Here is a 13862-nt window from a genome sequence, read left to right as displayed (position 1 = left end):
CTGTAGCTGAACATGAGTAAGGATTAGCATTTCCAAAATGGAGTGGGATTTAAAGATTCCCTCTTGTAAAAAAAATACCTGTTAAAGCGGGAGTAATAACACCTTTACCGAGGGGGTGGGACTAATTCAATTTACCATTCTTATTTAACCCAGCTTTAACCTGAGCAGGTGTCTTCAGAATAACAGATAGGTGATCCACGCTTTAGTTTCAAAGGAGTCTATCTGCATATCACATCTTCTTTCATTTTCAAATAGAATAGACACTTCCTTACTAAATGGCGTCAAAAGCAATGTGTCCATTACTCTCCTGCTGCAAATAAAAATGGACCACCATGACATGCCTCTGGAAATGGCTCCTCCTGACCAATCAGATGCATGGAAAGGTTCAGTGAAAACTAACTTATGCGTTGGTCAGTTTGAATGGATGTAGCTACAGTGTCTCGTACAGATATAGCTGTGCTAAGAATAGAGGCAATGATGTTTCCTCAAAGATACAATTCATAAAATAAAATCAGAAATCACAACTGTAGAAATATCTCCTTGGCATTTATTGTTATGCCAGCATTGAAATCCAGATTTGGTACAGTACAAGGCTATCCAGTATAACTGAGATCTAGGCAACAGTGATGGTCCAACAACAGTCACTCAAACTGCATGTTCATATATTAATACAACTTTTTTGTTCCAAGACAGGTTGGTCGAGAGATGAGTAATACAAATACAAAAAGGTAAAAAGAAAGTGGCGACTATATGTCACAATGCTGCAGGTGAAAAGACGACATCAATGTAACCCGGTAGAAATTATTTGAACCGATTAATATTTTTTGAAATGCCTGATTTTTTCTTTAATAATCTTGATTCTAATTTTCCAGGTACATAAAAGTGACATAAAAAAAAAAAACAGACACATAAAAGGAAAAAACATCAGGAATGGTGAGAAAGTCCGGTGATTGTTTGTTGTGTTTGCACTTATTTTATGCCTTCATGATCAAAAAGCTGTTTTATTCAATGATATTTGTGGAAAATGAACTACATAAGCATGGGCTGCTTTTCAAACAAACCCTTAGAGTATATAACACAGAGCAAGAACCCACAGAAGTGCAGGACTCATGTTGATTAATTACATATTACAACCCTGTGAGGATATTATAAGTACATATACCAGGCACGCAGAAATGAAAGATTTATCACCTATTATTAACCTACTTGAAGTAAACATTTTTTTAAGAGGATCCTTTGGGCTGAGTCTCCACTTTTCCTCAGAGTTGTGAAGATCTTGCCTCCATTTTAGTTTGGTCCACTGTGGCTTTATCCGAATGAACAGGTCTGTCGGAGCATCCGTGCAAAGGCTCATGGGACTTCCACAGCATGTGAGGTCTCGCGGAGCTTCCTCCGTTACTCCGCTTCCTCCGTTACTCCGCTTCCTCCGTTACTCCTCGGCCTCCGCTGAATGCGCTCCCGCTCCTGCTCCCGCTCCTGCTCCCGCTCCTGCTCCCGCTCCTGCTCCCGCTCCTGCTCCCGCTCCTGCTCCCCCTCCTCCTCCTAAGACATGACTCCGAACACGGGGTTGTGGCGGCAGATAGACGGGCCGATCTCCTCGTAGTCTTTCTTGGTGTGGCACACTTGGTAAAACTCAGGCTGCAGAAACACAAAAGATCCTGGTTAGTAAATGTCGTGGATTTAAAAACTAAAAGACAATAGACAGGCAAAGTCCCGCCCATCTACCTCCGACCCATGGGACCTTATTTCGGAAAAACTATGGCCGTTTCTCAATCGCGAGTAAAACTGCTGCAGAGCAACTATTTCAAGTATACTATGTCAGGGGTGCCCAACCCCCAGTAACCAGGTGTTCCTGCCGGGCCGCGAAATAGCTGTGAGTTTATCGTAATATTTGCAGAATTATAAATATATAAAAATATTTTATCATAATATCTTTTTAAAAAACTGTTTAATTTTTGCACCTATACCAGTCATATTATTTCATCCAGTAGCCTAGTTAATCTTTCACTAGAAAACTGTTAAAAAAAGTAGGAAGAGGAGCGCACAGGAGACAACCGTTTCATTGCAGACTGTTATGTTGATGTGGGGAAATGGCAGTGCACATTATTTGAGATATATTTCAAACTCGGACTTCATTTTAAGGACATGTCGGCCAGGGGTGTAGAGCTATTTGTTTAAGCACCGGATTGGCAAAACAGGAGAGTAAACCAGTCTGCCTTGATCTTGATGTCCGGGACCTCACGGTATGTGCTGCCCGCAGCTGTTTTATAGAAGGAAAACCTCCTTCACTTCATGAAATGGCTGCAGCATCAGGAGCATACATCAGGAGGCAGCGGGACGTGTAACTCCGCCTCTGAGAAGTGCAGCACCAGCGGGTAAAGATGTGCCTTTTTACGCACCGCCTTCGCTGCGTTTACCTTCTTCAGAACAGCTTAAGAGTGACTGCAGGCTGCTACGTGTTAACCACACACATCGAACTGCCCGATTACTCTCCCTTTTATTAGTTTTATGAAGGAGATGTCCAGTCACCAAGGCGCATGATGTGTGTGTGCATGTGCTCTGCTCAGCTCTGTGTGTTTGTGTCTGTCCGACACCGGCATTTGTTTTCAAATGACCATAACAGTAATTTACACACATCTGGCTAACTCCATAGGTAGCCTATATGCGGGTGTTCCCAAAAGAAGTTAGTTTAATCTTAATCTCGATGTAGTGCTAAATGCTATCGGAGTGCATCGGAACGAACGTCACTATCATAATATCTTCTGAAAACAAATGCCACACACACACACACACACACACACACACACACACACACACACACACACACACACACACACACACACACACACACACACACACACACACACACACACACACACACACACACACACACACACACACACACACACACACACACACACACACACACACACACACACACACACACACACACACACACACACACACACACAAATATTAATATGTTTTGGATGCATATTTTTCTAGTATTTGTTCAGGCTGTTACATAGGCTACAATTAGCCTCTGCTGCTACCTGCTGGTGGTGAGTAAATATTAAAATCAGTTAAAATTGACAACCGGTCAGCAATTTCGTTGTAATGTATCTGCCGGTCCTTGGCACAATAAAGGTTGGGAACCCCTGCTACGTCATCGAGTGGCGCCGAAGGACTGTTTAAATGCCCAGCATTCTGCGCCACTCTATGACGTAGTATACTTGAAATAGTTGCTCTGCAGCAGGTGTACTCGCGACTGAGAAACGGCCTATGTATTGAAGTCAATGGGGAGAGAAAACGTATCTTTCGATCCCGTTTGAATTGTGCCACGAATTCCACATATGTTTGTCAATCTTAAAAAATATTTTCCATGACAAAAAAGTCACAGTTTGTCGTAAAACTGTTGAAATATAAGACTATGAAAAATACGCAACTAGAAAGACTACAAATCCCAGAATCCCGGTCCCACATGCTGGCTCTTACAGAACCGACTGACTCCCCTTGTGTGTATGCCCAGCTCTCAACATGCCCAGACTTGTAGTGTTTTTCACCTCTTAATACTTTCCACCTCATTCTGAAAGAACGAAGTGAAATGTGCCAACGGGACGGCCGTCTTGGTGTGTGGTGCGAGACCAGAGATGTAGTTCATTGAGCGGTTTCACAAAAAGTGTTACTTTACAGTTTTACGACACGATTATTTTTTTTTTTACTTGCAAAATTATCTTTTAAATTAGCAAACATCATATGTGTAATTTGTGGCACAATTCAAACGGGATTGAAAGATAATCTTTCTCTCGCCATTGACTTCAATACATAATTTTCCCGAAATAAGATCCCATGGAGCTCCCCCAGAAAGGGAGGGGCTTCGCCTCTCTATATGTGCTGTGTTTTGGTTGAATAGACTATATGGAAAAAACGTTTACTCTTTATTTTGTTCAAGTGGAACTCTCAATGGTGTAACAGTTTCAATTCATTCTTGAAACCTGAAGCAGCAGGAGGGATGATTATGTGTCGTTAGAGCAGCTCTAAAAACTGATTTGATACTCACAGTAGACGCCAGCATTGATCCTCCGAACCACACGGCGTACCTCTGCATGTGATGAGTGATGACTTGCACATCGATGGGCTTGGGCTGCAAAACAGAAAAATAACTCAATAATAAAAAACACCACTTCCTGTAGGCTCGCCTGAAAAACATTCGGGCTATATATGCAGGGTTTATAAAAACCTCTCTTAAAAAGTCTCCCATCATGCTATTTTTAGGCATATATTATGGGTCTCTATAAATATATATATATATATATATATATATATAAATATATACAAATATATAAAAAACATGTCTAGGATGTGTTTAGCTCAAAATACCAAACAGATCATGCATTTTAGACATCCCTCATATCCCTCCATTTCAGCCCTGTTAGAGAAGTGCTGATTCTAGGTCAGTAGCTGCTGGCCCCGCCCCCTTTGGAGCATTGTGAGCTCCAGAGAGAAGACAGAGATGTCTACCGGCAGATACAGCTAAATGCTGCTGTGATGAAACGCCATATCATGTTCCAAACCACATCAAGGATTATTTCTGAAACAGTATGGAGCTCAAATGCTTTTTCTCTCTCAGGTTTCTCAAGGTGAGTTCCTTTCTATATCCTGCTTTTTTACACATACTCTCTCCAGTACAGGTTAGCTCAGAGTGTTAGCGATGCTTGCTAATGTAAACAAAGACCATATTATTTCCAAAAAACACTGGATTGTTTCTGATGGCGACGTTTCTGACAGGGCCATGGGCGTAAAGCCAGCTCACATTTCTGATATTACGTCATATCGGACGCAAATCTGGATCAGCTCCGTTGTACGCCCGTTCTTAGAGATTTGGGTACGGAGGGAAAGAGTGCAGCAAGTGCAGCAAAAGCCAACTATGCCGCCGAAACATAATTTCAGCCAATCAGCGTTGTCAAATCTGATGGTCACAGGGCGCCTACGCCAGCGCCCGGTGCAATCTGTGAGTTGTTTGGACTCGTATCCAAGGAGACAAAACAGGAAGCTGTCATACACTCTGGAAGCTATCATTAGCAGCTAATATGAAAACTCCGTTTGACATAAAAATGGAATTATGGATTATCAATAATTTGTTCAAAGTGACAGACACATTGGATTAACCTTCAGCCGGTTAAATGGGAATTAAATAATTTTAAGTAATTTTGAGTGTTCCCAAAGCCCCGGTGTTCTGCAGTTTGTGTGGGCCTACTGTACTGCACAGTTTATACTGTAGAAACTATGTCCAGGACAAGGTGTCTGGAAGTTTTGGAAGATTCATAGCTAACCACACTGAAGATTATGGAGGTATTGATCAGTCTTCTCATATTTTTAAGCCTCAAATTTGTCCTCCCCCCCCCCCCCCCTCTAACATCACCAGAAGTCATAATTTAAGGGGTCTTTTCTCCATTTTTTTTTTACCCCCCTAGTATTGTTTGGTCACCATTTCCACAGCCCCACCTAAAATATTTTCCACCAGCCGCCACTGCATTTATGTATAAGAGACATCAAAAAGTGCATTTTGCATGATAGGAGACCTTTAATGCATTACAAAAGACGTCATGTGTCCTCACCTTCAACTTGCCGCCGCTCAGCTCCTCGCTCATCTTCAGCCGTGCGTCCACAGTCCTCTTCAGGTCCCTCTGCATGCGTCTGCCGAAGTCCCTGAACATGGTGGAGCCTCCGGACAGCACGATGTTCTGCAACACAGGGAGGTGGAGATGTTACATAAAGCAGACTTAAACAGACATAGGAACTGTAGCAGCTGGAGGCGTGTTCCTGCACCTTGTACAGAGGACGTCTGACATCGATGGGGCAGTTCTGGATCACTTCGTCCACCACCTCTGAGATCGGCTGGGTGAAGTCTGGGTTAGCGAACTGGACGAGACAAAATAGCAGAAAACGTAAATTAGAGATTTGCACATCAGCAACAATTCTGCTTATTTAAAATAATTTTTTGTTCGTGTTATACCTCAGGGTGGAAGAAGATCTCGGGCCCCAGGAAGCGCTCGTAGCCAACATCGATGGTGAACTCTTTCTTTGAGATGGAGTTGATGCCGGTGTACTGTTTGATCCACTTGGAGCCATCTGTGTCATACTTGTTAAACTCCTTAACCAGGTCAGGGCACACGTAGCTGTACCGCTCCTGAAAAACAAAACCATTAATCCATGTGAAATATCTGCTGTGAAGGTGAGAGATATGCTTTGGCTGCGGTGCTGCTCTCTAGTGGCCTATCTGAGAAATACATGATAGGGACATCAAAGTCTTAACAACCATTAATATCTATTGAGGGTACTGCTTCCGTTTGCACTGAAGAATCAGACGTTTTGCAGTCAGTCTTGCATTTTGAGTCATGCTCTGTTTGACCTTTGATGACCTGTGGAGTCAACACTTTTATACATAGCTGCATCGGGTAGGAATTTTGTGAGACACACATTTTAAATGTAGGATAGATTTAGGTGAGTATCACTTTAAGAGTTTAACAGCCACACTCAACATTAGATATTCCTCCCATCTTGCCACTTTACTTTGAAACATCAAATATTTGCACTTAAATGTAAGCACTTGGGGCCATCTCCGTTTTCTTTTTAACATTTTAAAAGTTCTATTAAATGCAGAAACACTGACCTTGACCGCTTTAGCCGTCTCCAGGGATTGTTCTGGAGGTATCCCCACCTCCCGCTCCCTCAGCAGCTGTTGGGTGAAGTACGTGATGTCTCGGCCAGCGATGGGGATGTGCTTGATGCAGCTACCAATGACGTAGCCTTCAGCCTGGAATACAAACATTCATTAGTTTAAGGTTAGTGGGATCAAAGATAATCCCTAAAAGAGCACCACTCACCACTGGGATGACGTGTGTGACTCCGTCTCCGCTGTCAATCACCGTCCCAGTCAGCGTCCGCTCCCCCACCTGTCTGGATGTCCAGGAGGCAGCCAGCGCCAGGACAGCCTGAAGCAGAAAATAACTTTTTTAAATATGTATATTTTAAATCATTATGTGTTGGTTCATCAGAATCAGAATTATTTGTCCCGCAATGGGGACATTCATGGTACAACAACACCAGAAGCATAGTACAGATAAAGTTACAAATTTGTTTTACATAAAGCACACATTATAAAAAAAAAAATAGCAGATAAGTATACCATGGTAAACTAAACTAAGTAGCAGTATATTTTTCTAAAAGGTGATCATATACAATTATAGAAGTAGCTGGTACTGTTTAAAGATAGTCAATAAATAGAAAAATAAAGCATATATTGCACAAAGTGTGGAAACAGTTAATAGAAATGCCGAATGACTACACTCTGCAGAACTTTAACCATCTTAAAAAGCACACTGTGAAACTGAAAAAGAAGAAGTGGAAATCTGCAGTTCCCCATTGAACGTCTGAATCACAACACATTCTGAGAGTCAAGTCCAATTCTATCTAGAACCCACAAGTCTGCTTTCACATTTGCAAAGAGTGGTTCTCTATTAGGGCTGAACGATTAATCGATTTTAAATCGAAATCGCGATTTGAAATGATGCGATTATCAAATCGCAAAGCCTATGATTTTTTTTAAACTTTTTTGTTTTGTTCTTCTTGTGTGTCAGTCATCCACACCAATCAGAAGTGCTGTGCTCCACATGTACCAGCCATTGTTAACCAATCAGAAGTGCTGTGCTCCACATGTACCAGCCATTGTTAACCAATCAGAAGTGCTGTGCTCCACATGTACCAGCCATTGTTAACCAATCAGAAGTGGCCCATGATAGAAGGTGATTGACAGATTGATCCAATCACCTGCAAAGTGCTTTTGAATCTGAGTTGAATCTGAGTCAGGGTAGTAATGTTCCATCACATGTTTCTACTACAGGGTGAGTCTTAAACTGAAGCTTGACTTTAAAGCAACCCAACGGAAGCTTCGTGTAAGTTTAGTTCTTTCACTCGTAGCTCGGGCTGCGGGGGTGCTAGAGACGAGAGCACGTTGATACGACCTTCCTAGCCGGAGATATGGCCGCATTTTACAATAAACTTCCGTTTATATAAAATATAAATATACAAATATCGAAAACCGAATCGCAATATCCGTCAGAAAAATCACAATTAGATTATTTCCCCAAATCGTGCAGCCCTATCCTCTATATGCGTAATGCCTTATCAGGAAGTAAACTGATTGGCTGTTAGCAATTTGGCTGACATCATGTGTTAGTTCATGTTTGTGACTTACCTGAACAGCAATGTAGAGACCCGGGACATTGAAGGACTCGAACATGATCTCTGCCGTGTACTCTCTGTTTTCTGGTGTGTTGAGGGGAGGCTCTGTCTACAGAGAGAGAGAGAACACTGATGTAAATACCGAATGCCTTTGACACTGTTCTACGTTAAAGGACTATATCATTGTTGGTCTTACCAAAAGAAAGTAGTGGTCTTCAGGTTCTGCCCGCAGATACTTGAATATGATCTGCTCCATGAATCTCTCCATCAGGTCCCAGTCCTCCACTATTCCGTGCCGGATGGGCCACTGGGAATAAAAAGGATAACATGTCTAAATCAAACCGCTTCACAACAGAAGCATCCATTCTGGCTCATTTGAAATGTCCCGTCTACCTTTGTTGCATATGATGGTTTGTCGATGGCTTCGTCCCCGATGAAGAAGTCCAGGTCATCGACTCCCTTCATCATCCTTCGCTGGGCCTGGTCTCCAACCTTGGCTGATTCTTTGATTGCGATACCTGGAGATGATTATACACATTTAAATCATAATCCTGGAATTGTTCTATATTTTAACAACAGGTTCACATGATATGCCGAATCAATGAGACATGTGTTCGTCTGTTAGCTCTTTCTGTGACTCTTTTAAAGCGGGTTACAAAGATGTGTCCCCTTTTCAAGCCAAGTAGTTCAAAGAAAAAACCTTGATTATGTTTCTATTGATTAACAGACATTGTATACATATTAATATAAATAATAAATGCATTAGTAGGCTATACTTAGAGCCCATTTATAATAAGATCCAGCTAAAATAACAATTATTTGATCAAATGTAATTCCTGTTTTGTTTATTTTCTCATTTACTTACATGAAGGTATGATGAACTGTGGTTCTGTATTCCCTGCATAACCAAGCTTTGTGTACCTAAAAAGGAAACAGTAGGAGGATAATGCTTTGGTTACAGCTCATTAATATAGTTAAAGTGTTTGCTGGAAACTACAGACGCAGTTACAACCCAAATAATCTGGATAAATGCTTTTTTGCTATGAGGATTGTCCAGGAAGTTACTATTAGCTTCGGTAGCTAGTAGCAGCTAACTGCAACGATAACGTAGCATTGCGATTAAAAGCATTACAAATAACACAGGCAGGCCTTTTGGCTTGCAACTTCGCAGCACCAACCCCGTCTCTAAAGGCAATATTAGAATAAAATAGAATAGACGTGGCTAAGTAACATTAGCATCGTTCGGGCTACTCAGCTAGACGGGGCGTTAGCTGGAAGTTTGACAGCCGCTTATGAAAAGCAGGCTAAAGCTAGCTAGCCTTCTATTGTTGTCACTTACCCCGTGCCACAGTCAACAACACAAGCCGGTAGCCGACCAGCCATGCTTGCTCTTCTTTAATCTATCTACAAGAGAATATATCAGGCGCTCGATAAGGACGGATATGTTAACAGTAACTGATGTAAATCTCAGCAGCCTGAATGAATAGCAGTACGGGCGATTCAGGAACGCTTCCGGGTTTGATGAATGTGTCTTCCAGTGCAGAGTCAGCAGCTTCAGATGCGCAATGCTGACGCCTAGTGGACAGAGACTGTTACTGCATGATGATGGAGTGATGTGAAAAAGGGGGCGAAATGTTGAATTTATTGTTAAAAAAGTACAGCAGGCTATTGAAAAGGTTGAAGCTTGGGCACTGGAATGGGGTATTAGGTTTTCAGAAGGGAAAACAAAAGTAGTTTTCTTTACCAAAAGGAAAGTGAGCAATAAAATCAGCCTTAAGTTGTATGGTCAAGTTGATTGCTTTAAATATTTCTTATTTGATATGAACTGTACCAGGGTTAGTGCATAACGTACTAAAGATTTGTCAAGAGAGGGAAAAGCGACAAATGAAAAGTTTTGGTTGGACTATATAGGAAATATGGTGCATGAGCTAGAGTAGCTACGGCAGAGATAAATCCAACAGTGCCCCTCCCAGTCATACCGCCTTGGACGTTGCAGGAGACATATGTGGATTTTAGATTATTAGATAAGGCAAAAGGAAGTTCTACAAAGTAAAGGTCAATAATCATTTAAAAGATAAGTATCCGGATTTTACAAAAGTATACTGACGCATACAAAACAGACAATAATAAAGTGGGGATAACATTTATCATTCCAGAATCTGAGGTTATGAAAAGCGAAAGAGTTAGCGATGGTCTGGCTGTGTATACTGGGGAGCTTCTGGCTATTCTTCGAGCTCTGATTTGGGTAGAAGGAGGTCGAAGAAGGTGTTAATAGGATCTGACTCCAGCAGTGCATTGAAAAGCATTCAACAACTGCATTCAGAGACAAGATATAATACTGGAAATAGCAATAACATTGCAAAGAATATCAAGAGCAGGAATAGTAATTGACTACATATGGATCACTGCACACATTGGGGTGGAGGGTAATGAGTTAGCGGACAAGTATGCAAAGTTGGCAACAAGGAAAATACAAAGTAGTATGAATGTGAAATATAATGAGGCTGAAATCAAAATAAATGAAAACTCAAAGAATGAAAGGTCAACGCAAAGAGGCTTAAGGGTGTGCTGAAACTAGAATTCAATCTTTGACAATGAGTAGAATACTGAAATAAATGGGATTGTAGTTTTTGACTTCATGACATAAATGTTAAATCTAATTTCTGTACACATATAAAATACAAATAAAATCATTTTTGAAGTTTACAATATGAGAAACAATGTATGTAATTATATTGTCTGTGGTTTGGTTTCACATTGAAGAAAAAAGGAAACCCCACCTCATCTCACCTTGCTGACTCCACTCGATGATATCAGTGATTTAGGTGCCATCAAAGGCCATCCTCGCCCTCTATGAGTGCATGGAGGCCTGCTGATAAAGACGATGTATGAGCAGAAGCATACTTTAGGGCCTGATCCTGGCTTCAGAGCACCAAACCACATTAAGACCAATCCCAGGGCCTGAGAACATTGGCCCTTCATCCTGACGCAGACTCATCACTCATACAAGAGTCTCTTCATCGCCGACTCTCCTCGGAAAGCCCTTGGCTCTGCGGCCGCTGATAGAAACAGTCCTCTCTAAGAAGCCAGGTTACTTGACAGAAACTCTCTATCTAGAACTCTGGGTGGAACACATTGCTCCAGTATGGAGCAATCTGCCACAAGCTTTCAAAGAAAATGAAATGATTTGCACAAAACACAAGCGGTGTCTTTAGTCTTCTGTTTTTGGTTGAACTGAGCAATCCTGTACTGATGGGAAGAATTGGTCTAAGACAATATACAGTACAGCCACAATACATTGGTTTATTTATAAGCCCCTTATCTTTGCTGGGAGAGATACAAAGAAGTAATATGACAAAGAGATATCACAGGTGTTTCATGCATGTCTCTTCCTCTGTTAATCATCCTGTGTGTCACTGTGTTGAATACTAGAGGGCACCAGTGCTCCCGTTCAAAGACGAACCAGAGAACACTAACTGTAACAACATGCAACACAACATATGTTAAAGCAATGCAACCGCTGGCTCAAGATTTCTAACCCCACCCACCACCATTTGAACGTCCCTCCTGTAATGGAATAAAGGGATTTATTTTATTGTTTAACAGCCATTTTCCAGCCAGTTCTCTTTTATTTCAATGTATTTAACAACATGCTTGTTAACTTCCCCACAGCCACAAATACATTTCCCCCTTTGCACCGCTCTAATTTTGGAGTGTGTGTGTGTGTGTGTGTGGGGGGGCTACTTACTGGAATGAAGATGTGTGTAAGCGCACTAAAGTGGATTGGAGTGAGAATAAGGTGTAGTGGTGGAGCTTGTATCAGGTCCACTGCTACATCATCATATTTAGGATAACTGTTCAAGCCGATATCATATTGAATGTAATGGGAAATGTCATTTAAAGAATAGTAAAAACAAGCCTATTGATGCTGTGGTTAATAGATTTGATTCTTGATTCATATTTAATGGTTCATTATAACTAATGTCTACAGCTGAATTGTGGATAATTAACTCTCTGGAGATCACCTCCTCTGAAAAAAAAAAATCCCGCCCTCACCAGATCATTTCCCCTTCATTTTGGATTACACTCTTGGCCTACACAGTAAGCAAAGTAGATGCGTTAGGGTCCCTCATCAACTGGACTGTTTCCACTGCCACGTCATTAGCAGGCAGAGGTGGGCTTTATTATTTTTAATAATCTCCCGTTTTTGCTGCTTCTTAATCCTAGGAGGTCTGCAGTCGGCACTTCCCCTTCCTCCTCATCCTCCTCCTCCTCCTCCTCCGTGTTCTTATTGATGCTCTGTCATACAGGCGCCCTCACACTGCAGGACACTTTTTAACACAATTTAATTTGACACAACCAAGGTTTAAAAACACCAAACCGTGCGATCATGTGGGCTGTGTTTTTGGAAAGTATTTCTTATCTGTCTGCAGTTATTGTGCATGTTAAATGTGATGTGGGCACTGCTCCATTGTGCCTCTAACAATGCCGCAGTGCATTGTTAGGGAAAGCATTGGAAATGGTTACTTGGAAAGGCACTTAACGCTGACACATTATACCCATAACTGGACTCTCTGTCGCCCTTACGGATATCCAGCTTCCCTCCTGGTGTAGTAGATAAGGAGCTGCATATCATGCCATTCCTCATATCTTATCTTCCTGAATTACCTGGACTTTACCCTAATCCGCCACAAAACAAAAACAGTGATTATGAAAACCGTTGTATAACAGAGTGGATTATGTCTAATCTGCATCCACTGCTCATTCTGACAAAAGCTTAATCTTCCTTTTCATCGGAGGCTTTTATCTTTGCCGGCTGGCGATGTCAATATGCTAATAATTGAAATGCACAAGAGTAAGAAAATGTGTGATATATATCCTAAGACTTTTACTCAATAATGCATACATAACAGCAAGAGAAGGTTGGGGAGACACTGTACAACTCATTAGAAAGCAGACACACAATCAATAGATGAGTAATGAGTGATGGTAGCATACTGAAGTGTAGCTCGTTTAATAACTCTGCCTTAGCCTGGCTGTGTGAAGGTTCGGGGGGGGGGGGGGGGGGCATTTATGCTCAAACTGGCTCCCAGGGACCCCAGCAGCGTTGGGGGATTTCTTTCCCAGGTAAAGTCATCCCCCCCCCTTGAGTTTTCCTGAGTCAGCAGAACATAATAAGATGTGTGGAAAACGACAGAGAGTAAAGCCTAATTGAATAATTCACAAGTGTATACATGTACATGGTTTCAATGTCTAATCAGCTACTAAACTACATTCATTCTTTCCGGAAACATCAGAGCTTTCGCGACTTTTTTTCTTTAACATTTCTTTCCATCACATTTCAGCAGAATACAGAATGACTCTTCACAGAAGACCAGCCGACAACTGCCATGCACATTTATCACATGGTCCATCTTCCCTGTTTCCAGAACACAAATAAGTCTCATTACATTCATTAATGTACACCAAGGCGTTCCCTTGACCGTTAATAATGTTGCAATAGTGTTGCATTAAAATACAGTTGGAGAATGTCTGCGTTGTTTTTGTTTACAGCACATTCTGTACATAGAAATATAATACTGTACACATATTCAAATAAAACTTCAGAACAACAAATC

The 13862-nt window shown here is 41.5% G+C and overlaps 1 protein-coding gene across 1 annotated transcript; it reads right to left on the bottom strand.

Moving 5' to 3' along the window:
* Positions 1–529: 529 nt before the first annotated feature.
* LOC117457723 (actin-related protein 3) lies at positions 530–9782 on the bottom strand. Its single transcript, XM_034097943.2, has 12 exons — positions 9584–9782; positions 9110–9165; positions 8638–8762; positions 8441–8551; positions 8258–8353; positions 6888–6995; positions 6674–6817; positions 6017–6190; positions 5830–5922; positions 5619–5744; positions 4061–4144; positions 530–1638 (listed from the first exon to the last, which is right to left on the bottom strand). The coding sequence occupies exons 1-12, from the start codon at positions 9625–9627 to the stop codon at positions 1543–1545; spliced, it is 1257 nt and encodes a 418-aa protein (XP_033953834.1). The 5' UTR covers positions 9628–9782; the 3' UTR covers positions 530–1542.
* Positions 9783–13862: the final 4080 nt, after the last annotated feature.

The sequence above is a fragment of the Pseudochaenichthys georgianus genome, chromosome 2 (assembly GCF_902827115.2).
Source record: "Pseudochaenichthys georgianus chromosome 2, fPseGeo1.2, whole genome shotgun sequence".
Lineage (NCBI taxonomy): Eukaryota > Metazoa > Chordata > Actinopteri > Perciformes > Channichthyidae > Pseudochaenichthys > Pseudochaenichthys georgianus.
Note: the sequence above shows the minus strand (reverse complement) of the source record. Positions and strands in the feature narration are given on the sequence as shown.

Bases quoted from the DNA above. Each gene is read 5' to 3' on its own strand.
- LOC117457723 (XM_034097943.2), bottom strand. From the start codon at position 9,627: ATGGCTGGTCGGCTACCGGCTTGTGTTGTTGACTGTGGCACGGG. The intron at 9,166-9,583 runs GTAAGTGACAAC...TTTCCTTTTTAG, and splicing joins GTTGTTGACTGTGGCACGGG to GTACACAAAGCTTGGTTATG. The intron at 1,639-4,060 runs GTGAGTATCAAA...GTGTTTCTGCAG, and splicing joins GATCAATGCTGGCGTCTACT to CCTGAGTTTTACCAAGTGTG.